At 40.4% G+C, this 25,526-nt stretch overlaps 1 protein-coding gene and 1 non-coding gene across 20 annotated transcripts in view; both read left to right on the forward strand.

Moving 5' to 3' along the window:
• PLEKHA5 (pleckstrin homology domain containing A5) overlaps positions 1 to 25,526 on the forward strand; it is a 268,347-nt gene that overhangs the window by 102,929 nt on the left and 139,892 nt on the right. Inside the window, exon 4 of one of the 19 annotated variants that reach the window (XM_066264578.1) lies at positions 4,220 to 4,575. The exons of the other annotated variants lie outside the window; for them this stretch is intronic. Within the exon in view, the coding sequence (XP_066120675.1) occupies positions 4,220 to 4,280 (61 nt within the window). The 3' untranslated portion in view covers positions 4,281 to 4,575. Of the gene's footprint in view, positions 1 to 4,219; positions 4,576 to 25,526 lie in introns of those variants that run through there. 19 annotated transcript variants of the gene reach the window in all.
• Positions 18,017 to 18,092, forward strand: TRNAD-GUC (transfer RNA aspartic acid (anticodon GUC)). Its single transcript has one exon. It is a non-coding gene; the product is annotated as a tRNA-Asp (tRNA).

The following is a 25,526-nucleotide window of genomic DNA, read 5'->3' on the forward strand; positions in this document are numbered from 1 at the left end:
GTACTCCCACTCGATCCCAAAGATGCCAGCTCCATCCCCAAAGTCCCCAGTTCGAGCCCCCATCAAGGCACATATCAGAAGATGACACAACTCAGTGGAACGAGTTGATGCTTCTTTCCGTCTCCCTGTCTCCCTCTCCCTCCTTTCCTCTCTTCTTTCCATCCTCTCTTCTTCCCTCCCTCTCTCCCCCTTCCCTTCTCCTCTCTCCCTCCCTCAAGAAAAAGAAAATCTATTCCCACTTCAAATACTGGGTCACTTGTGTGACCTTGGGCAGCATGCACACACCCTGTTTATTTCCACTTATTTTTAATATATTTTACCACAATAATAGGTTAATTTAAGGTCTCTAATAAGATTATGTCTTGGACTGTTTCATAAATTTATGAGGAGCTGTAAGTCATTCACAGGTCGCTGCTATGGGGAAGAAGTACAGTATTGCTTTTACAGAATCTGATCAACTGCATTCTTTTCTTTAATTAAAAATACTTCAGTCTGATTGGTGGTGGTGCAATGGATAGAGCTTTGACCTGGGACACTTGAGGTCCCAGGTTTGAAACCCCAAGGTCAACGGCTTGAGTGTGGACTCATATGGCTTGAGCATTGGGTCGCTGGCTTGAGCTTGGGACTGTTGAAATGATCTCATGGTCACTGGCTCAGCTGGAGCCCCTGGTCAAGGCACGTATGAGAAGCAATCAATAAATAATTAAAGTGATATGACTACAAGTTGATGCTTCTCATCTCCCTCCCTCCCCACCCCTCCAAAAACTTTTTATTTTTTATTTATTATTTATTTTTAATTAAGTGAGAGGTGGGGAGGCAGAGACAGGCTTCTGCATATGTGACCGGGATCCACCCAGCAAGCCCCCTACCAGGTGATGCTCTGCCCCGCTGGGCCACAGCTCCATTGATTGGCAACCGAGCTATTTTAGCACCTGAGGCCAAAGCCATGGAGCATTCCTCAGTACCCAGGGCCAACTTTGCTTGAAACATTCAAGCCATGGCTGCAGGAGAGGGAGAGAGAGAAGAGAGGAGAAAGAAGAGGGGTTAGTGAAACAGATGGTCACTTCTCCTGTGTGCCGTGACCGGGAATCAAACCCAGGACTTTCACACACTCAGTTGATGCTCTACCACTGAGCCAACCAGCCAGGACAAGAAAATTTTTTTTAAATATGTAAGACCTCCGTGGTCTTTGAAACTAATTTACCAGAAATACATATTCTATCTATATTATTTAATTATAAGATGACAGGTTTTTAACTTTTCCTCCCTATATTTCTTCTAGACTATAGATAACCATGAAATTTTTGTGACAAAATTGTACTTCACACCATTTTTCTCTTATGTAGTCCCATTCACCTCTAATCGTAGATTTTCAGTAGAAGGTAAATACACAGCTCACAGAAATTAGGGGATCAGGGGACGTACAGATACTCCAGTACTTTGAGGCTTTTGTCTAGTGCATTTTTACCAATGAAATAAAACTTGGTTTTGCATAATTGAACACCTCTCTTTGACTTGTCATTTACTTTTCTGATGTTCTTGTTTAATAAAAATAACAGCAAATGCTTTTTTATCGCTTCATGTTCATTTTGAAATATCGCCTAATTTTTGTGAGCAATATAAATCAGACAGCAATATTATAACTATGTAATGTAGTAAAATATATTGTAGCTATAATATGTATATCAAAGTTACATGTTGTATACCTTAAATTTACCAGTGTCATATGTCCAGTATATTCAGTTTATTTATTTTTTTAATTTTTTTCTTTTTATTTTCTTTGAAAGAGAAGGAGACAGGGACGGACAGACAGACAGGAAGGGAGAGAGATGAGAAGTATCAACTCTTAGTTGCGGCACTTTAGTTGTTCATGGATTGCTTTCTCATATGTGCCTTGACCAGGGGTGGGGGAGGCTACAGCAGACTGAGTGACCTCTTGCTCAAGCCAGCGACCATGGGATTATGTCTGATTCCATGTTCAAGCCAGCGACCTCAGGATTTTGTACCTGGCTCCTCAGAGTTCCAGGCCGATGCTCTACCTACTGTGCTACCACCTGGTCAGGCTCTAATATATTCAGTTTAAAAAGTAACACTGGGGAACAATTTCTTTTTCATTTTCTGTTGCATGAGGTTTTAGAACTGTTTCTATATATTTCTGCATCACTAATTCCAAATCTGAAATCCGTTTTTGGTGCATGCTCTAGTTTTTATGCAATTTTAATTTTTTTTTGTTACATTTAATAGCAACAGTTGGTTTTTAAATTGGAGTTAAAGGCAACTCTTGGATTGAATGTAATCACAAGGCAATTGTTTTACAAACATCACTTTTACAAAATTGTAGTTTTTAAATGTAAAAAATTATTATCTGATAAAAACACCTTCTTATTTTGTTTTAAGTTTGAATCATGGCTTCTTTGAGTAGGCATAAATGTAAAAATAGTCCTGACCTTCTGTTATATATGTGGCTATTACACACTTCAACATCAAAGGCGCAATATTTCATCATTTGTGACATATGCATATATTGCCTATTTTCAAGTTCCCCTTGGTGATCAAGATAAGAATTGGGCTCCTCATATTATGTGTCATAATTGTGAGGAAATGCTTTGTGACTGGAAAAAAAAAATGCAAAGGAATGCCTTTTGATATTCCCATGGTTTGGTGTGAACCTAAGGACCACAGCAGTGACTGTTATTTCTGTCTAATCCAGGGGTCGGGAACCTATGACTTGCGAGCCAGATGTGGCTCTTTTGATGGCTGCATCTGGCTCACAGACAAATCTTTAATAAAAAAAATAATGTTAAAAATATAAAACATTCTCGGCCTGACCTGTGGTGGCGCAGTGGATAAAGCGTCAACCTGGAAACACTGAGGTTGCCGGTTCAAAAACCCTGGCTTGCCTGGTCAAGGCACATATGGGAGTTGATGCTTCCTGCTCCTCCCCCTTCTCTCTCTCTCTCTCTCTCTCTCTCTCTCTCTCTCTCTCTCTCTCTCTCTCCCCCTCCTCTCTAAAAAAAAAAAATGAAGGAAAAAAAAAAGGAAAAAAAAATATAAAACATTCTCATGTATTACAATCCATTTATTTTCTACTGCTTATGTTTATGGTTGCGGGTGACTAGAGCCAATCACAGCTGTCCTCCGGGACAACACCAAATTTTTATTGGATAATGCGTAATGAACATGGGTCATTGTATGGCTCTCATGGAATTACATTTTAAAATATGTGATGTCGGCCTGACCTGTGGTGGCGCAGTGGATAAAGCGTCGACCTGGAAATGCTGAGGTCGCCGGTTCGAAACCCTGGGCTTGCCTGGTCAAGGCACATATGGGAGTTGATGCTTCCAGCTCCTCCCCCCTGTCTCTCTCTCCTCTCTCTCTCCTCTCTAAAATGAATAAGTAAAATAAAATAAATTAAAATATGTGATGTTCATGACTATCTCAGCCAAAAAGGTTCCTGACCCCTGGTCTAATCCATACAAAGGGTATCATGCCGCAAGAAAAAACAGCATATGATCACATATCCGAATATTCCTTCAGCAATACGACCTATCCCACACTCTGAGACACTCCTGATTGCAGTTTTCAATGATTTGATTTCTTCTAAAGATGAAGAAAGTGAACATGGTGATCAAGTGTATTTTGATAAGATGCATGAGGAAATGGTTGTAGAATCTGAAGGGTCTTTTTCTGATGCCAAGCAGTCATTAACCCCTCAGCAGTTTAGCCAACCCAAATTGAATGACTTAGTAAGAGATTTGGGCCTATCAAAGAAAGCAGCTGAGTTATTAGCCTCCAGGCTTCAAGAAAAGAATGTACTTTACCGGTCAGCTAAAGTATCCCATTTCAGGAAGCGTAAACAAATCTTTGTGGGTTTTTTTTCCAAAGACAAACACTTTGTTTACTGTCATGATATCAGTAGTCTTCTCAGCCAGCTAGATGTTACCACTTACAGTCCAACATAATGGCGGCTATTTCTTGACAGCTCTAAACAGAGTCTGAAATGTGTTCTTCTACACAACGGTAATGGTTATGCAGTAGTTCCAATTGGTTATTCAACTCATCTGTGAGAAGATTATAATGACATAAAAATTGTCCTCAACTTACTGAGATATGAGGAGCATAACTGGATCATTTGTGTGGATCTTAAAATGGTAAATTTTCTGCTAGGACAACAGAGAGGTTTCACAAAATATCCTTGCTTTCTGTGTTTGTGGGACAGCCAAGCTCGGGAGAAACACTGGACACAGAAGGAGTGGCCGAACGTGAAGCTCTGGAAGTAGGGATGCAAAATATTGTGAATGAACAATAGTAGTTAATCGAGACAGGATCATTTTTCCCCACTTCACATCAAACTTGGCTTAATGAAGCAGTTTGTTCCGGCTTTGAATAGAGAAAGGGAATGCTTTCAACATATTATTTCTGCTTTTCCTGCCTTGTCTTTCAAGAAGAGAAAAGCAGGTGTATTTGATGGACCTCAAATTTGAACCTCATATGTGACGAAGAATTTGCCAGGAAGATGGATAAGGAGGAGAAAGCAGCATGGCAATCTTTTGTGGCAGTTACAAAGAACTTCCTTGGCAACAAAAAAGCAGAAAACTGAACTTCTGGTTCAAAGGATGCTGTTCACTTTCCACGATGTTGTATGTAACATGAGCGTTAATATTTACTTCCTGAACAGTCAACTTGGTAAGTTTCCGGAAAATCTTGGAGCTGTTAGTGATGAGCAGACTACTGCTGGAGCATCAAACAAGATTGTCCTCAACAAGTACATAAACGCAAGAGCTACAAACGCAAATTTTTGCCTGAATAGAATTTAAATAAGTTTTGCGCAAATTTTATGATTAAAATAAGTGATTTAATATGTTCTATTTTGAAATTGTAGACAAATTCTGATGCAATCGTATCTTTTAGTGTATTAGTGTATTTACTGCATTATATAAATTATATTTTCACAAAGATGATGCCCAAGAAGACATTCTACTTCATTATGTTAAAATAAATGTTGAAAATTTTACAATGGGATGAAAACCAAAAATCTTGCAAAAAAACTGTAGCTTATAGAGAAATACTAATGTCAGATTTGAGATCAGCACACTGGAATTAGATAAGAACCGGTGTTTTTGTGGATGCAACAAAAATTTTGCTCCCCAGTATAATTAGTGGAAGATCTATTGAAGAAAAACACTGAGAAATACTAGAAAAGTGAAAGGGAATATGAAAATAAAAATTACGACAAGGATTTTTTCCTCAGGTTTGTAAAGGTTAAGCATGCACACACGTATATTTTGTTCATTTCTACATCATTAAGTTCACCAGCTCACTTGGTTAAATAAGTTAAGAAGCATTTATTTCCTTTTATGAAGTTCATTGCTTAAAGATTCCGAGATCTGATTGGAAAATTGGGTCTGTGGTCACGGAGTTTGGGAAATAATGAGCTGCAAGGGTTGTTTAGAGCAGAACTTCTTGGTCTTTAACATCTTGATCAGACAGTTATTCTAGAACTTAATTTTCTCTTGAAGATGATTTATTTTTTAAAAGAAAAACCAATACATGATATTAAAACTTCAAACATCTTGATAATTCTGAATATGAGCTCTTATATATTGAATAGAAATATCTGGATAAGTAAAAGAATTATCACAGGTTTGCTTGTATCTTCCAGAAAATTGCCTCAGTTCCTTTGTCAATTTTTATGTAGAAAAACAATTTTAGAATTACAATGTAAATGGGATATAAAACGTATGGTTAGATTTAGTGATAGTAGCCTAACCATGCGGTGGTACAGTGGATAGAGCTTTGGACTGGAACGCAGATGACCCAGGTTCAAAAACCTGAGGTTGCTGGCTTGAGCACAGGGTCACTTGCTTGAGCTTGGGATCATAGACGTGACGCCATGGTCACTAACTTCAGCCCAAGGTCACTGGCTTGAGTAAAGGGTCACTTGTTCTGCTGTAGCCCCCAGTCAAGGCACACATGAGAAAGCAAATGATGAACAACTAAGGTGCCACAACGAAGAATTGATGTTTCCTTTTTTTTTTTTTTTTTTTTAGATTTTATTTATTTTTAGAGAGAGAGAGAAATATAGAGACAGAAGGGAGCAGAATTAATGTTTCTCATCTCTCTCCTTTCCTGTCTGTCTGAACCCTCTCTCTCTCTTTCTCTCTCTCTCTGTCAAAAAAAAAAAATCAGTGATAGTAATAGTAGTATAACCTAAAATTATCATTTTTTGAAAACCCCAAATCCTACAAATGTAGACAGTGAATACTATCTGAAGAATTTGGGGTACATTATGACCATGTAAAGGTTTAATAATTCTCACAAGTTCCCATTCATTCTCTTAAAGGTATTCCTAGATTATTCCTGTAGAGAAACAAGTTAATATTTAAAATATGGTTTGTAATGGGACATAACTGCTCATTTATTTATAATCTGTTGGACCTGAGTTCTAGCTTTTGCTACTTAAGTATCTTCACTTATCTAATCTCTGTGTTTTCAGTAATATTATCTAATAGCGTTTGTCCCTCTGGTGCAGAGAGCAAAGCAGAACATTAAACACCGAGTTTTGCAGTGAAGAAATTAGAGTTGTTCTATTTGCAGAGCACTATGCAAGGAGAACAGGAAGCTGTATCGCTTAAAATCCAAACTCCTCAATATCTAATAATTCGAGGCTTTTAAGTGCAGAAATCATGAATAATCACTAGTAATGGGTTCAGGGTCGTGGGCTCTGTTGATTGGTCAGTTCTTATTCAGGCTTTAGTGGTCTGATTTGTTCAGCTCCTGCCAGCGTTCTGTTTGGTCTATGTGACTGTGACCCAGTGATCTCTTGCTTATTACAGGCTTCATTCTTCTGTTATCTTAAGCAGATTATTCCTTCTGAAATTTGCTTTGAGGCAGACCTGCAGGCCCAAGAACAAGCCAACATTCCATTGGACCTGTGACTCTTAACAAGGGCTAATTTAATTATTAAATAATGTTAAATCCTAATATATTTAGTCTATTATGATTTATTGTCTGTTTTAATCATAAATATTAATATATATCATCTACATTTATAAGAATTGAATTTTATATAAAGAACCTACATGATGTTAATCACAAAGTAGATGTTCAGTGAATGTTTGTCTCTTTAATTTCCTTTTCAAACAGTTATGTATTTTCTGTACTTAAGTTTTTTCAGGTTTTAATTTTTCAAAATAATATTTGAAATAAAATACTCAGGGAAGTATACTGATGTATAAATAATAATACACTTTGAATCTCTTTATAATAATAGATTGTTTAAGCCAGACTATATAAATGATAAAATGTTGAAAGACTCTCAGTTGCTTAGCCAGCTTTCATAAGTAGAGAAATAGTTAATTGCCTATATGTTCCAGGTATTTTGGTCCTAGTAGACAAAGTGGTGAATATTTTGGTTAAAGAAATACCTTGTTTTTTGTTTTTTATTACTATTCAAACAATTATAAATAAAATACATTTAGTAAAATATGAGCTCATAGTAGAAAGTTAACAATGCTAGCATTGCTGGTACTCACTAAATGTTTCTTGAATTAAATTTTCTCTCTTTATGCTTTTTGATCTATCAATGAATAAAACTAACAGGTTATTTTTTCTGTTTTCTACTTTTGTGAAGATTGCTGTTCTTGAAAAATAAAACCTTTTTAATACTATTATTAAGAAACACTTTTGCCTGACCTGTGGTGGCCCAGTGGATAAAGCGTCGACCTGGAAATGCTAAGGTCGCCTGTTCGAAACCCTGGGCTTGCCTGGTCAAGGCACATATGGGAGTTGATGCTTCCAGCTCCTCCCCCCTGTCTCTGTCACTCTCTCCCTCTCTCCTCTCTAAAATGAATAAATAAGATAAAATAAATTAAAATAAATAAATAAATAAATAAAAATTTTAAAAAAAGGTTAAAAAAAAAAAGAAACACTTTTAAATTACTAGACCCCATTATACAATCTCCGTAAATGATCTGATAATGTGAATTAACAGGGACATGAAAATTTGATGAAAACTGGCCCAATTTAACTCTTATGTTACGAACGCATTCAATTAGAAATTGACTGGGTTTATGGGTTGGCATTGGAAAAACAACTTCAAATACTGGGTCTGAAGATTCATGGCTCTTGTACATTATCTTCTTTCTAGTACATTTCTCCTAAAACTAGCGTTTTGACAAAGTTAAGATCAGTTAACTAACTTGATATAAAACTATTTTAATATGAACTCTCATGGGGTATAAATGGTTTAAGATTGGTACCTCAAAAGTATATGCAGTAGTTTCCCCCTTGTCCAGGAGGAATACCATATTTTCCCATGTATAAGATGCACTGTTTTTTGAAAACTTTGGGGTCTGAAAACTGGGTGCATCTTATACAGTGGTTGTAGACTTTTTACTTGTATTTGCCACTTTTTTGCACTTGTTTCACACTTGATACCAGTATATTATGGTAGGTTACGTTTTGCCACATTCTGCCTAGAAATGTCTCAGAAAAGATTTTCATACAGTGCTAAATTTAACTTAAAAGTGATCCAGTTTGCACAAGTGAATGGAAATTGTGCTGCTGAACGTAAGTTTGGTCCTCCTCCAACTGAGAAATCAATCCGAGACTGGTTACAGGAAGAGGAAACCCTACTGAAAACACCACAGCAGAAAAAGGCCATGAGAGGCAAGTCAGCACAATAGCCTGATTTAGAAAGGAAATTGAAGATATGGTTTGAAGAGCAAAGGGCAATTGGAATTCCTGTGTCCACAAAGATGGTTCAGCATGAGGCAAGAAGAATTGCTGATGAAAAAGAAGTTACTGATTTCAAAGGAGGACACAATTGGTGCTTCAGTTTCATAAAATTCATGAAACGGAATGGACTAAATAAGCATGTGTAAACACACCAGGCTTACCCAAAAGATGGCTTATAAAAGGTATGAGCAGAAGGTCCTTGAATTTCATCATTTTGTCATTCAGCGTCAGAAGACACATCAGTTTGAGTTGGGACAGGTTTCAAATATGGATGAAGTCCCCCTTCAGTTTGATGTCCCACATAACAACTGTTGATAAGAAGGGGGTGAAAACTAACTGTGAAGACAAGTGGACATGAAAAGAGCCACTATACAGTTGTTCTAGCTTGTTGTGTTGATGGAAGCAACCTGTCTCCAATGCTGGTTTTCAAACACAAAACAGTGCCCAAAGAAGACATTCCTCAAGGAGTGATTGTCCACGTTCATGACAAGGGTTGGATGGATCAGGATGGGATGAAGATCTGGTTTGAGAAAGTTTGGAGAAGGAAACCAGGTGGGCTCTTAAACCTGCCCTAATGGTGCTTAATCAGTTCAGGGCACACATAACAACAAACACAAAGAAGATTGCTGCAGAGCAAATAACAAAACTTGCCGTCATACCTGGAGGCTTGACATCTCAACTCCAACCACTTGATGTCAACATTAACAAACCCATCAAAGCTGCCATTAGAGATGAATGAAACCAATGGATGAAGTCTTCTGGGGACAATTTGCTACCAACAGGAAGAGTGAAGAAACCAACTATAGGAGCAGTTTGTACCTGGGTGAAAAGATCCTGGGATAATATCAAGATTAAGATCATTGTCAAGTCATTGAAGAAGTGTGGCATTTCAGATGCGGTGGAACTGACGAGGCAATATATGAAGACAGTGATTCATCATCAGACACAATTGAGGACAAGCTAATGGATAGGAGTTTTGACAGTGATAAAGAGTGGTATGAATTTTCTGATGAATAAAACTTGAGTTCAGTAACTTTATGTAATATGTTTTGTTTTGTTTTTTAAATTTTGGGCCTTGAAATTAAGGTGCATCTTATACATGGGAGCATCTTATACATGGGGAAATACGGTACATTCCAAGACCTCCAGTGGATGCTAGAACCCATGTATAGTACCTAATCCCATTTTTATTATTTTTTTCCTATCCATACATACCTATGATTAATTTATAAATTTAGCACCTTAAGAGATTAACAACAATAACTAACAATGAAAAGAACAGTTATAACAATATGTTTTAATAAAAGTTATGTCAATGTGGTATTTCTCTTTCTCTCAAAATATCTTTTTTCTATACTCACCCTTTCACTGAAGGAAGGTGCTTTACAGCTTCTCTTTGGCGGGTCCAGATCACCAGCATCACTACTCTTGTGCTTTGGGGTCATTATTAAGTAAAATAAGGCTACTTGAATGCGAACACTGTGATACCCTGACAGGCAATCTGAGAGTTTGTTGGCTCTCTAGTACGTATTTTTGGGTTATTTTTTTTCCAGTTCAGATGAACTATGATGCAGTGTTGTTGTTTTTTATTCCTGTCTGTCAGAACATGTCTTTTGGAAATAAAAGTTTTCCTCGGGCCTGTACTTTTTCCTTAACAATAATCTCTAAAAGGACAGTTTAAGTCAATGAGAAACTATGATTTCTCTACTAAAAGTGATTTGATAAGTATTTCAGAAGCATATCTTTCCTTTGAGGACAAGCTGCTTATTGCACGAAAGGGAGTTGCAGCGGTTAACAACTAACCGGCGAAATCCATGTTGGATATGGATAATGTAATCTTAGGAAATAGTACAAAAGTCATTCTGTACAAGCAAGTAGAAATTTTAGGGAAACTTAATTAGCGTATATGTTTCTTGGTTGGTCAGAGACCTCATTTTCACTACCTTTTTTCCGCTTCCCTAAAAAATTTTTAAGGAAGCAAGAATTTTTTTTATGATCAAAGAGTTTGTTTATAGATTTTAACTGTGACATTTGATAGTTACTGATGCAGTTGTACACATTAACACAAAGCTTGGCATATTGCCTGTTTTCTCTGACCATTCAGGACTGTATTGCACATTTTTAATTCCTCCTTTAATGTTAGATTTACTATATCATATTTTTAATCAGTTTTCAAAGAAAATGTATTTAATTGTTTTTCCTCCTACAAACCACAATTTTTTTTTATAACATTGAATGTAGGTCATGTTTTATTTTGTATAAAATTATTCTTAAGAGCAATAGAACCTATGTGATCTTGGTTTGGTAACTAAGATGGTGACTTTTAGCAGTAGTTGGGGATATTGTCAGGGGTAAGAAAGAAAGAATGTAGGTAAAGAAGCAGTTTTTCTATCTCAGTCAATTAGACTGACTATAAGTAAAAGTAGGGGAAAGCCCTGGCCAGTTGGCTCAGCAGTAGAGCGTCGGCCTGGCGTGCAGGAGTCCCGGGTTCGATTCCCGGCCAGGGCACATAGGAGAAGTGCCCATCTGCTTCTCTACCCCTCCCCCTCTCCTTCCTCTCTGTCTCTCTCTTCTCCTCCCGCAGCCAAGGCTCCATTGGAGCAAAGTTGGCCCCGGGCGCTGAGGATGGCTCTGTGGCCTCTGCCTCAGGTGCTAGAATGGCTCTGGATGCGACAGAGCGACTCCCCAGATGGGCAGAGCATCGCCCCCTGGTGGGCATGCCGGGTGGATCCCGGTCAGGCGCATGCGGGAGTCTGTCTGACTGCCTCCCCGTTTCCAGCTTCGGAAAAAATGAAAAAAAAAAAAGGTAGGGGAAAGTTGTCCCTGGACACTTTGTTCTTGGTCTTGTAAGATTCTTCCTCCCCCTGCCCCTGCTCTGTGTAATGTTAATGCCCTAATTGATGGAACCAGTTAATTTAGGAGGCAAAGACTTGGTAGGCGTGATTAAATTAAGGGTCTGGAGTTGGGGAGATTATCCTTGATCTTGGGGGCAAAGGCTAAATACAGTCACAAGTGTTTTTATAAAGGAAGATGAGCAGGGAAGTTTCAGGCACAAAAGGAAAAGGTATTGTGTGACTCAAGAGGCAGATATGAGATGATGGAGCCACAAGCCAAGGGATGTCAAGAGCCACCAGAAGCGGAAGGGGCAAGGAACTGTTGCTCCTAGAGCCTCCATAGGGATCGTGGCTCTGCCAACATCTTGATTTCAATTCAGTGAAACCGATTTCAGCTTGATTTCTTGCCTCTAGGATTTGTAAGAGAAGACATTTTTATTGTTTTAAGCCACCAATGTTGTGGTAACTTGTTACAATAGATCTAGGAAACGCGTAAAACCCCACAGTATGAGCTTACTGGGATCCCTTCACCTTCCACCTCATGACCCTGCCAAGTACAGCTACTTCTCTGAGACCTGTCACACGATCAGAGTGTGTGCTGATAACCTCATTGCAGGGAAAGGCCTGTAGCAGGTACCCAGAGACTTGAGTATATTAATCCTACTTAATCATGAGACTTTGAGAAATTTCTATGTAAACATACCTGCCTTGTTGTAAAAAGGATTTAAGACATCTTGCTTTAACATTTGAAAACAACATAGGGAGAGAACATTAATTTAAAACAAGTAAGAAAAATGAGGAATAGAAAATGATGAAGTCGGGAGAGACTTTGACAAAAACCACTTTACCTCTGCAGGCATTTGATTCTTGACCTCAGAAACAGGCCTGTCTATTGTTACCAGTCAGTCCATGTGAAGATTAGGCAGAGAATTATAAAATGCTGCTCCCATGTTAAGATGTTTTATAATTATCATTACCATGTTATACTCTAGACCACAGTGTTTGCTAATTGAATCTCAATGGAGGTCTCTTTCTCTTTGTAAATGTAATATAAAAATTTTGCAAATCATATACTGAATCTGATGAGACTTGTATCTGCAATATACTATTTTCTAAAAATTCCTACAACTTAGTACAAAAAGATATATAACCTAATTTTCTAAGTGGGCAAAAAGATCTGAATAAAAACTTTGAAAATATGTGAAATATTAGCCATCAGAGAAATACAAGTGAAATTCCTGAGTTACCACTGCAGACTCACTGGGATGGCTATAGTCAAAAAGATGGCAAATCACGTCAGCAGTGGCGTGGGAACAGCTCTCCTCTGTTGCTGTAGGAGTTTAAAATGGTGCAGCTGCTTTGGAAAACATTTTGATAGTTCCTCAAAAAGTTAAACATAGGGTTATGTGGCCATTCTCTTAGGTATATACCCAAGAGGTTTGAAAACATACATGTACACAATACATGTGCATAAATGTTCACAACACTATTCATTTTAGCCAAAAAAGTGGAAACACCTCAAATGACAACTCAAATGGATGAATAAAATGCAGTCTATTGTACAACGGCCTACTGAGTGGTGACGAGAAGAAACAATGTGCGATGCATTTCTGTAACCTGAATTAACCCTGAAAACATGTCAGGTAAAAGACACCATTCACAAAAGACCCAATCTTACATAATTCCACTTGTATTAAATATCTAGAGTAGGCAAATCCGTACAGACAGAAAATGCATTGAAGATTGCCAGGCACTGAGCAGAGGAGGTAATGAGGAGTGACTGCTTATTTTGAATACAGGTTTTCTTTTGGGTTATGAAAATGTTCTAAAATGGTTTGTGGTGATGGTTGCAAAATTTTGTGAATATATATTTTAAACCATTGAATTATATCCTTCAAATGGTTGAATTCTGTGGTATATGAATAAAATGTTGTTATTTTGAAAAGTAATACTAGATTATTATGAAGAAATAGGAAAATACAGAAAACTATAAATAAAGCCATAAAAACTGGTATTTCACCCACCAGAGAAAGAAAAGAACATTTTTTTGCATGTTGCCTTCTGGTTTACCCCCTATTATGTATACCTCATGTAAACATATTTTCTTCTGTAATTGGGATCATATGAATATACAGTATTATAATTCCACCTTTTTACTTGACAGTTTTAAAAATAATTTTATTATAAAAGTTACACATGCTTATTTTAAAAAATGAACAAGGAAAAATTAAAAATCATTCATGATCTTAATATTTTAATATTGATAATTTGGTAGTCTTGATTGTTGTATTTAGTTTAAAGCTGATACTGTTGGATAATAGCTGTCTTAAGTTCCAATGTCTTTTTCATATTAATTTACACATTTATTTGTTTTTTCTAATTTTATATTATGTTAGTCTGTCTTTCAGCCATTTTCTTTTCATTTTATTGTAAAGCCCCAGAATTACTGAATAGCGTAGTAAAGAAAGTAATTGAAACTGTCATGTCGAGTTTGAGAAAATAGATAAAATTAGTGATTTCCTGCTATTTTCTGTTCAAAGATTATAAAGATTTTAAATAGAGGGTAGCTATCAACCAATATAAAAAGAAAAGAAATTCAAGATTCGTTTTAATAAAACTACAAAGCATCTATTAACATGTTACTTTTAAGTACATGTTGATAAGTAGATTTTGAAAAATTAATCTGTGCTCTCATGTTTAGTTTTAATCTTAAATATTTATAGCTTTTGAAATGTTACATTCAGTATGTTCATATATAAACCAAACATTACATATACTTATGTTAGAGATTATAGAGTACCTGTTTTCTCATATAATCTTCATAAGATTCTATGGAAAAGGTATTAATATTAGAAATGGGGAGATATTTTGAGAGTGGTTCTTTGTTTTAAGTTCACAGAGCCTAGTTTGTAAGTAGCAGAACCAGGATTTAATCCCAGATTGTTGGGATTTTTCCTAAATTCTTCATCTCAAACTGGAAGAACTCTGTTTAGGATAGTGTTCTATTATTCCCTGTGCTGGATTCTGGTGAGCCTCAGACAGTTCCTAATCCACACAGTAGATGGGAATAGGCCTAAAAAGAGAGAATTTCTGTCAGATAATTCAATAATCATGGGATCATTTACATAGGCCAGACCTAGGTGACTGAATATCCAGATATGGGTGACATCCCTCCGGGGTAAGTGCTGAGGACTGAGAGAAGTGAGCAGCATGTGAGGTGGCACAGAGGGGGAAGCACAGAGTGGGAAGCACGGAGTGGGAAGCACGGAGGAGGAAGCACAGAGTGGGAAGCACAGAGTGGGAAGCACAGAGTGGGAAGCACAGAGGAGGAAGCACAGAGTGGGAAGCACGGAGGGGGAAGGCAGAGGGGCAAGCACGGAGAAGGAAGCACAGAGGGGGAAGCACAGAGTGGGAAGCACGGAGGGGGAAGGCAGAGGGGGAAGCACGGAGAAGGAAGCACAGAGTGGGAAGCACAGAGGAGGAAGCAGTGCCCCCAGCCCACGGATCTGAGAGGACGAGTGGCTTCCAGAGCAGATGATGTCTGTGTTGGGTTTTGAAAGATGATTAAGAGTTTGCTAAGCAAGGGTGGGTGGCTCTCAAAACAGTGAACAGCAAGACCTGAGACTTACAGATCTCTTCAAGGAACAGTTTACTAAAGTGCTGTTAGAGTATCAGGTGTGAGGTGCTTGGGGACAGGGAGCTTAGGCAAATAATAAAGAGTAGCATTGGGTAATGATCAGTCGCTAGCATTTGGATTACATTTCAGATGAGAAATTTGCAATATAAACAGGTTTAACTGGCAGTAAAGAGTTTGGACATTTTGAATTTGAAATATGGATAGGATATTTCCTTTGTTGAGAGAGCAGGAGTTAGATCTCTGGGTTCCTGCAGAGCAAGAACAAAACATTAGAGCAGTGGTCCCCAACCTTTTTTGGGCCATGGACCAGTTTAATGTCAGAAAATATTTTCACGGACCGGCCTTTAGGGTGGGATGGATAAATGTATCACGTGACCGAGACAAGCGTCAAGAGTGAGTCTTAGACGGATGTAACAGAGGGAATCTGGTCATTTTTAAAAAATAAAACATTGTTCAGACTTAAATATAAATAAAACGGAAATAATGTAAGTTATTTATTCTTTCTCTGCAGACCGGTACCAAATGGCACCGTCCGGGGATTGGGGACCACTGCATTAGAGCAAGAGATAGAGATTAGAATGTATAGGTGTGATTAAAACACCAATATCATTGAATAATAACAGGAGTCATTAAATAAGGAGTGAAGTAAAGCACTCAAGGATAGAGGGTGTAAATCAGCGGTTCTCAACCTGTGGGTCGCGACCCTGGCGGGGGTCGAATGACCAAAACACAGGGGTCGCTTAAAGCCATCCGAAAATACATATTTAATAATATAATAAATATCCCATAATAAATATATATTTTCCGATGGCTTTAGGATGGCTTTAAGCGACCCCTGTGTTTTGGTCATTCGACCCCCGCCGGGGTCACGACCCACAGGTTGAGAACCGCTGGTGTAAATGAAAGAGCATTAAAGATAGAATCTAAAAGGAAAAAAAGGAAACCAAATGTCTAGGTCAGGGGTCCCCAAACTTTTTACACAGGGGGCCAAGTTCACTGTCCCTCAGACCGTTGGAGGGCCGGTCTATAAAAAAAAACTATGAACAAAAATCCCTATGCACACTGCACATATCTTATTTTAAAATAAAAAAACAAAACAGGAACAAATACAATATTTAAAATAACATGTAAATTTAAATCAACAAACTGACCAGTATTTCAATGGGAACTATGGGCCTGCTTTTGGCTAATGAGGTGGTCAATGCCCGGTTCCATATTTGTCACTGCTAGCCGTAACAAGTGATATGACGTGCTTCAGGAGCCGTGATGCATGCGTCCCGCGTCACCGGAAGTAGTACTGTACGTAAGCACCGCCGCACTTTGCGGTGCCGCTCCCGCCACATACAGTGCTCCAGGAGTACAGGATGTAGATATTGAACACCAATGAAAGAGGTGCCCCTTCCGGAAGTGTGGTGGGGGCCGGATAAATGGCCTCAGGGGGCCGCATGCAGCCCGCGGGCCGTAGTTTGGAGACCCCTGGTCTAGGTGATGGATAGAGGAAACCTGGAAGAAATGGTTTGCGTGAGGGGACCAGAGTGAGGTTAGGAAAACCATGAGAGAGGAGCATGGCCGTGTCAGGTGAGATGAGGACTAAGAAGCATCCTTTGGACTTTTGTCCATCAGGAAAACATCAGCAACCATGATGGAGGAGTGTGGAGGACCAAAGCCATTTTACATTTAGTGGAGGAGTGAAGGGAATGGCAGGGAGTGCAAGTAACCAGGGGGAGCTAGTTTTGAGGCCAGGTAAGAAAAGAGAAATTAATTGACAAGATGCATCTAAGAATGGAAGTAACTAAATTTTTTCAACCAATGAGAAGGAGCCCAGTAGAAAGGAGATTGAAGATGCAGCAAAGAGAAGAACCAGTTAGAACAGGGTCCCAGGAAAACGGAGAAGAAAACAAATCGGACGTACAGAATGGAGGGCAGGCGCCTCAACTTCTGACGACTTGCAGAGGAAATAAGAATGAGCTTGACTAGTGTTAATATTTGAGCTGCAGGGCAGCAAACGTGTACTTGGAACTGGAGGGATTGGACAGGTCACTTAAGGAGAGTTACAGAAACTTTAGCTGCTGAAGGGAGAGGAGAATAAAAGCAGATTTAAAAATTGCCTGTCGAGTGGCATGAAGAACCCACCGAAGCAGGAAACCAGGAATGTTTAGCACACCAATCTGCTTATGTAGGTGTTGGCTTTCATTTGAAAGTCAGCATGTTTTGGCTTTTTTGGTCTGCCAGAATTTATTAGCTTACTAAAAACTATTTTTTTCTTTGTAATACTTGGAATCCCTATCAGTTTAAGCTCGCTTAGTTTAGCCAAAAGTTGATGTGATATATAAAAAAATACATTATGAATTATAAATACTATAGAAACTATAACAGAATCCAGAGATTGGGTAACAATTTATTGAGTGTTTAGTGCTCTCTAGCATGCAGAGCCTTGGCTGCGGGAGGGGAAGAGACAGAGAGAAAGGAGAGGAGGAAGGGTAGAAAAGCAGATGGGCGCTTCTTCTCTGTGCCCTGGCTGGGAATCGAACCGGGGACTTCCACACGCCGGGCTGACGCTCTACCACTGAACCAACCAGCCAGGGCCATTTAGCAATTTTAAAGAACGCTGAAATTATTTAACAAGTTTAAAGATTTCTGTTCTAACCAGTTGGTATTTGAGGGCTAAGTTTCTCTAGCAGATCTCATTATATCTCAAAGAAGTGTTGGGTTTTGGTTTTCTGTCTAAATTTCTATCTCCAAAGATAAAATGATAATTTCAACAATTAGTCCCCATATTATAAGTAAGATTATTAGAAAAGTTTGGGCCCTGGCCGGTTGGCTCAGTGGTAGAGTGTTGGCCTGTCGTGCAGAAGTCCCGGGTTCGATTCCTGGCCAGGGCACACAGGAGAAGCGTCCATCTGCTTCTCCACCCCTCCCCCTCTCCTTCCTCTCTGTCTCTCTCTTCCCCTCCCGCATTGAGGCTCCATTGGAGCAAAAGATGGCCTGGGCGCTGGGGATGGTTCCTTGGCCTCTGCCCCAGGCGCTAAAGTGGCTCTGGTCGCAACAGAGAGACCCCCCCCCCCCCGGAGGGGCAGAGCATCGCCCTCTGGTGGGCAGAGCGTCGCCCCCTGGTGGGCGTGCCAGGTGGATCCCGGTCGGGCGCATGTGGGAGTCTGTCTGACTGTCTCTCCCCATTTCTAGCTTCAGAAAAATACAAGAAAAAAAAAAAAAGTTTGTATAATATTGAGTTTGGTATGAATTAGACTTATTTACATTTTTTTAAAGAAATCTCAATAGTCTATTTTTTATTGTAGCCCACAATTTCTCTAGAAGACATTGGATGTGTGAGTTTTCCAATCATTTCTGAAATAAATATTCTGTATGCTCCATAAACAACCCCTCTATGTCAAGCCTGGTTGTAAACGCTGGAGAGATGATCGTAGATGAGAGAATAACGTACCGTAACGTACACTATACTCCATAGAATGATTAATGGATGACGCTGAACATGACTTTAATATTATTAGAACTATCGAAGTCATATGTGCATTGTTAAAAATTCAGACATCACCTCAAGGAGAAGAGGAGATTTGTAAGTCCCATCCCAGACGTGACCATCATGAGTGGCTTAGGCATGTGTCAGGCTACACCTCTCGCCTTTTGTCTTTCTCTGTCGCATGCAGGCTCATTTTCACATATGTGTGTCTGCCTGTTCAAGTCATGTATGTGGTCTAGCCGGTGGGATCCTGGGTGCTGACGACTGGTCCATGTGTGTCATGTGAGAGGACCCTTGAGGTCTTTAGTGTTGGCACGTGGGGACCCCTGCACCCAGTTTAGCAGCTGCTCAGCTTCCCCCGTCCTGTGGACCAGGATCCGTGGATCCCAGCCCCTGTTTATGGACGTGTTGTTTTTTTTCCAGTGCCCGGCTATTTTATCAGTGCTCTGACAGTTAGTCTTGAAAATACATCTTTGAACAATTGTACAAGAGTTTCGGGGGGGGGGGGTCATTTCTAGGATGCGCGCTGCCAGGTGAAGGTGAGCGCCTGTGGGACTTTGATACGTCCTGTACACTGTTGTCCCAGAGGAGGGGCCTTTCCCCTTCTCTCCAGGGAACCTGCAGGGACCTCTGCGTCCTTACGTTGTCCCCAGTCTGATGGTGGCAGTGTTTACAGGGCATGTGTCCCCATTGGAGAGGCAGGGTATCTCGGATGTGCACTGGCATGTGCAGTGACTCTCATTGAAAGTGCACGTGTTTGCCCTCCGTCCCTTTAGGAAACACCGAGTTCTGAGAGTTTTCTGGACCACAGGATGTGAAATCTTTGTCCGTCCTTGGGTTTGAGGAGGGTTTTCCAGCTTGTGGTGTCTTTCCAGATTTCTTCATCTTTCTTATTTTTGTTTTGGGCACAAGAAGAGCCAGCCATTGCCTTACTGGCTTCTGGCCCTGGGGTCACACTTAGGACAGTGGTCTCCACCCCGAGATGATGCACTCACTTACCAAAAGGGTTTTTTGTTTGTTTTATATATGATGTCTAATCCATCTGGGATTTCCCTTTAAATAATCAAAATGTTATTTTAGATGAAAACAAAAATATGTGAGCAGACACAAAAAAAGACACCATTATAAATTTCATTTGTAGGAAACGTCCAGACGGAGCAGATCAGGGAGGGGTGGGGAAGGACTCTTGGTGCAGGGTCTCATTTTGGGTGATGGGACATTCCTTAACTAGACAGTGGTCATGCTTGCACAGCATTGTGAATGTCCTTCATGCTCAGGAATGGCACAATTTAAGATATAAGCAACACGCTTTAATTATTAAAGAAATTATGCAATGGGAAAGGGAAGGACAAACAAAAAAGAAAAAAAAAGAAACCCTCCCAAGCCCCCCAAAGAATAAAATTTAAAAGATAAAAAATTGAATTGTGTCAGGGAGGAGAGATAAAAACAGCAATTACAGAGAGTGAAAGAAAAAGGTCAAAGGAGGAGGGCAGAACTGGTCTTTCTGATGGGGGAGCGGGTTCACAAGCAGCTCAGAGCTGGCCTGATGTGCTTCTGGAAGCAGCTCCTCCTCTGTGGCAGGAGCCAGGGCTGGTTTGGGGGAGGCTTCCTCAGATGGGGTGGCGGGGCCTCGGGTAGCTCAGGAGATGCTGCGCAGGCCACGCGGCCATTGCCTCTGCCAGAGTGGCTGCAGGAGGGGGCACAGACGTTGGAAATGGACACTCCAGGTTTGCAGCGGCCTCCGCTCCACCCCCGCATCTGGCTCCACGGGGGTTGACACGCTAGGAGCTGCGGGCTCTGCCTCCTGGGCAGGTGCTGGAGTTGTGAGAGGAGAAAAGGTCACCGAGTGCCTGCATTGCAGTGTGTCCCCCAAAGACGGAGCACAGCCAGAGCCTCCCACAGAAGGTGCAGCCCTGGACCCACCATAGGACATCCTCCCCGCCAGCAGCCCAGCAGATGGGTGATCTGAGGCCTGACTCCGCAGAGGGGCCAGCCTGGTTCCTTTCACCTGGACGTGGTGCTCCACGGGGGAGCTGGGAATGCTGGTGAGCTTCCCAGGGAGCGTGGGCGGCTGCGGAGGAATTCTCTGGCTCTCCAGACCCCCAGGTGGCCACACTCACTTCAGGCCTGTCCTGCGCCTCCCTGGTGGACGCGGGTGGGGGTGTCCATCGACAGGATGCTGCTCTTCCATGTTGTGGACAGAGCTCTGCAATGACAGTAGCCGCAGCCGGTCCCGAGGCCTCAAGCGCTGCCCGGCCCTCCTCGCTGCCGCTTCTGCCCACTGGCCTTTCTGCTCCTGGATCAGGCCCAGCCCTGTGTCTGCACAGACCTCCACCCAGGGGTAATGAGATTCTCCTCCAGCCTTGGGATAAACCTCGGGCTCCATGGCCACCCTGCCAGCCTTGATCTGGGTGTGAACATGACTGGCCCACAGTGCTTTTGACCCCTCCTTAGCCTGTTCCTGCTTAGGGCAGGCCCTCCTCTCTCCACATGAACCCCCATTTCCCCAATACCCCCCCCACACACACACACACACACCCACACACCCGGAGGGGACATGCTCAGATGGGATCAGAGTGGTGGCCTGGCTGGAATAAAACTTCCCTGGGCTTCCCTGTGTCACCTCTGTCCCACTGTGAAAAGGGCCACAGACGTCTGGGCTGAGCTCGAACCAGCGGATGCTCGGGGAGCATACTGTCACTGCTGCCTCTTTCGAGGCTGCAGCCGGGGCGCTGACACACAGCAGGGTAAGATCTCATCTCTGCTGATGTCTCTAGCTAAGTGAGCTGGGGAGGGGCTGTTTTGGAATGTGGCTGCCTGGTTACCAGGGTTCCGAGTTCTGTTGGGCTCTGTGGTCAGGCAGTGAGGTCCTTGCTTGGGTTTCTTACCCTAAGTGTCTCCTCAGACGAGAGTCGTGTCTTCACTTCCTGACACGAGCAGTGACCTCACTACCTGACTGAACTAACCTGCCAGGGCATGCTGCCACTACTTTTCATGATAGTCATTCTGATGAATGTGTATGATATCCTAACATGATTTAAATTTGTGCTTTCTTAATGACTGGTGGTATTCAATGTCTTTTCATGTGCTTATTTGTCACCTATATATCCTCTGTTGAAGCGTTTGTATCTTTTGGCCTGTTATCCAGTAGGATTGTTTGTGTTTTGTTCTTGATATTTTGTAAGATAGGCAGTTTGCAATTTTCTTACAGTTTGTGGGTTGTTTTCTCATCCTCTTAACGGGGTCCTTTGTGGAGCAGAAATTTTAAATTTTGATGAGGTCCAATTTATTAACATTTCTTATGAATTATACTTTTGGTGTCAATTCAAAGAACTCTTTGCTTCACTCTGTCCCAAAGATTTTCTCCTGTCCTTTTTTTCTAAAAGGTTTATAGTGTTAAATTCATTTAAGGCTGTAATACATTTTGAGTAATCTTTGTATGCTGTGTAAGACTTAGGACGAGATCCTTTTTTTTTTTTTTTTTGGTCTATAAATGTCCAGTTGTCCCAGCACCGTTTGTTAGAAAGGCTGCCTTCCCTCTACTGAACTGCTTTTGTCCATTTGTCATGTTTGTACAGGTCTGTTTCCAGGTTTCCTGTTCTATTCCAGTGATCTGTGCATCCATCCCTCTACCAATACCATCAGCCTCGATGGCTGTAACTCTGTGTTATGATAGAATGTCTTCAAGTTGAGTGGACTGATCCTCTCACTTTATTTTTCCATTTCAGACATTCTTTTAACTATTTTAGATATTTTGCCTTTCCAAAGGAATTTTAAAGTAATCTTGTCTATCTCTTTAAGAAACCTTCCTGGAATGTTAATTGGAATTGTGTTACACGTACATATAAATCTGAAGGATAATTGACACATTTATTATGTTGAGTCTTCCAAACCATGAATACAGTATGCTCGCCATTTATTCAGAGCTTTGATTTTCTTCAACAGTGTTTTGTAACTTTCATCATAAAAGTTCTGTGCATGTCTTGCTAAATTTAAACCCATATATTTCCCCCTCTTTGAGCTGTTGTAAAGGTAATGCATTTTGAATTTTGGTATGTCTGTGTTCATTACTAGTATATAGAAATGCAGCTGACCTTTGTGTTTACTGTACAGCTTGCAACATTGCCCAGTACAGTTTTAGTGGGGATTTTATTTATTTATTTTTTGGTAGATATTTTGGAATTTTCTACATAGAAAATCATGTCATATGCAACAGGGAGAGTTTCTTCCTTCCAGCCTCTATCCCTTTTCCCTCTTTTTAAAAATTGTGTTAAAATCACACACACTGGTCTGTGGTGTGATGCGTATACAGAACATCGACCTGGAACACTGAGGTCACAGGTATGAAACCCTGGCCCTGCCTGGTCAAGGCACATACGACAAGCTAGCAATGAGCAACTAAAATGAAGCAACTGTAAGTTGGTATGGTACTTCTTGCTCTTCCCCTTTCTCTCCTCTCTCTGTAAAATCAATAAATAAAATCTTAAAACACATAAACGGTAAAGTTTACCATCCACACCAGTGTACATTTCCCTAGTATTAAGTACATTAACACTGTTGTGCAACCATCTTCTCCGTCCATCCCCCAAACTATTTCTATCTTGCAAAACTGAAACTCTGTATCTGTTAAATTTCCACCACCTCCTCGTTATGCCCCCCCCCCCCCGACCCTGGCAGCCACCGTTCTTCTTTCTGTCTTTATGACTGTGACCCCACTAAGTACCTCACGTGAGTGGAATCACGCAGTATTTCCTTTTTGGTGCCTGTATATCCCATACGATTTATCCCACGTAGCATGATATCCTCAAGGTTTCTCCGTGTTGTAGCATATTACAGAATTTCCTGCCTTGTTAGAGACAGAAGAACATTCCGTTGTATATATCTACCACATTTTGTGCATCTGTTCTTCTGGTTAATGGAAACTCACACTGCTTCCACATTTTAGCTATTGTGAATAACGAATTAATACAAGAGGTCCTTAGGTTACAATACAGTTCTGTTCCTCTGACAGTGATGTAACCCGAATTTTGGTGTAATTTGAAACACACCCTAGCCTAAGTCACTTACCTAGCCTAACACAGTTGTAAAATTGTAATCTAGAATGTAAAAACACAACTAAGCCACAGAAAAAGGAAAAGGACAAAAATATACTGTACAAATATAGTAACAGAAAAACTGACCAAAAAATATAAGTTTAAAAAAAAATCCCTTTATTCCTGTGGTTGGCTGGCACACTGGAAGGGGCATTGCAAGGTGGGAAAGAGTGACCTATTGGGAGGAGGAAGCTGGAGAGGCAGGAGAACCTGCAGAAGGTGCTGGAGATACTGGGTCGGTGAGTCAGGATTGCCCAAGGAACATGCAGAAGACGCTGGAGATGATTCTGCCTGTACTACATACAGGTGTTTCATTTCTAGAAGCAATTGAAGTAGAGGGTGCAGGATCTGTTGCAGGTCTCTCTACCTTCTTAAAGAATTGTTCTGAAAAAAAAAAAAAAAAAAAAAAAAAAAGAATTGTTCTGGGCTAGTCTGGAAGGTGACTTCTTCTCTTCCAAAATCTGCCTGTAGCATTGCAAGGTATCCATAACAGCTGAAACACTCACGTCTCAATATTTTTAAGTTTTTAAGTAAGTGAGCGTCATAAACTTGAAACGTCGTATGTTGAGATTGATGTAACCTGAGGAACCCCCATATTTGGAATGCAGTTTACTCCTGGAAAGAGAAAGAAACCTTGACCATAGTAATAGAATACCTAGAATTGCAAAGTATATCTAGACTCCACGTGTTTAACAGAAAGGCCAAACATGTATAGGATGAAATATGTGAATACGTAAAGAGGCTGGCATAAGGCTCGTACATTTTAGTTGCAGTGGTTGATGCTATTGTTGCTATCTTGCCTATTGAGGGAAAAGATGAGGACAGAAATCAGAGTCTTGGAGAAATTTCTGTGCTTAAGAGACATGAATAACAGCATAACACATAGAGAAAATCAGAAAACTAATGCAGAGAGCTAGGGTGAGAACTCAGGAGAATTCAGTGTCATAGAAGTCAAGGATGTAAAGATTTCCACTTGTCACAGCTGCATAGACATCAAAGGGATGAAAAACAGAGACCATTGATGTAGCAATCGTTAGACCAGTGGTAGTCGACCTGATCCCTACCGCCCACTAGTGGACATTCCAGCTTTCATGGTGGGTGGTAGCGGAGCAACCAAAGTATAAATAAAAAGATAGATTTAACTATAGTAAGTTGTTTTATAAAGATTTATTCTGCCAAACTTAGCGAAAATCCAACATAAAGTACTTGGTAAGTAATTATTATTATATGCTTTAACTTGCTGTAACTCTGCTTTATAAATCTTATAAAGTTACTTCCCTACTTTATAAATCACCATTACTGTGGAACCGGTGGGCGGTTAGAAAATTTTATTACTAACAGAGATACAAAAGTGGGTGGTAGGTATGAAAAGGTTGACTACCCCGGCATTAGACTGTCCATTGACCTTGGAGAAAGCAGTGTTATGATCGGTACAGAGCCTGTAGAGAGGTATGGCAGAGCTAGAAAGAAAGATACAAGAATTCTGGGGGAAAGATGTTTTTTACATTTGAGAAAACAATGTTTGCAAGCTTTAGGAAAAATTAAATGGATTACATTTACTTGTCTATTGCTGTATAACAAATTGTCCCCAAAACATAGTGATTAAAACAACAATAAACATTTCTGTGGATCAGGATTTCCTACAGGTTGGCTGGATGATGCTGACCCAGGATCATAGGGTGCCATCTTGGAAACTGACCACCATAGATGGTTAGCGATTAATTGAGAGGACACATGTCAGGTAA

This window comes from Saccopteryx bilineata, chromosome 1, assembly GCF_036850765.1.
Source record: "Saccopteryx bilineata isolate mSacBil1 chromosome 1, mSacBil1_pri_phased_curated, whole genome shotgun sequence".
NCBI lineage: Eukaryota > Metazoa > Chordata > Mammalia > Chiroptera > Emballonuridae > Saccopteryx > Saccopteryx bilineata.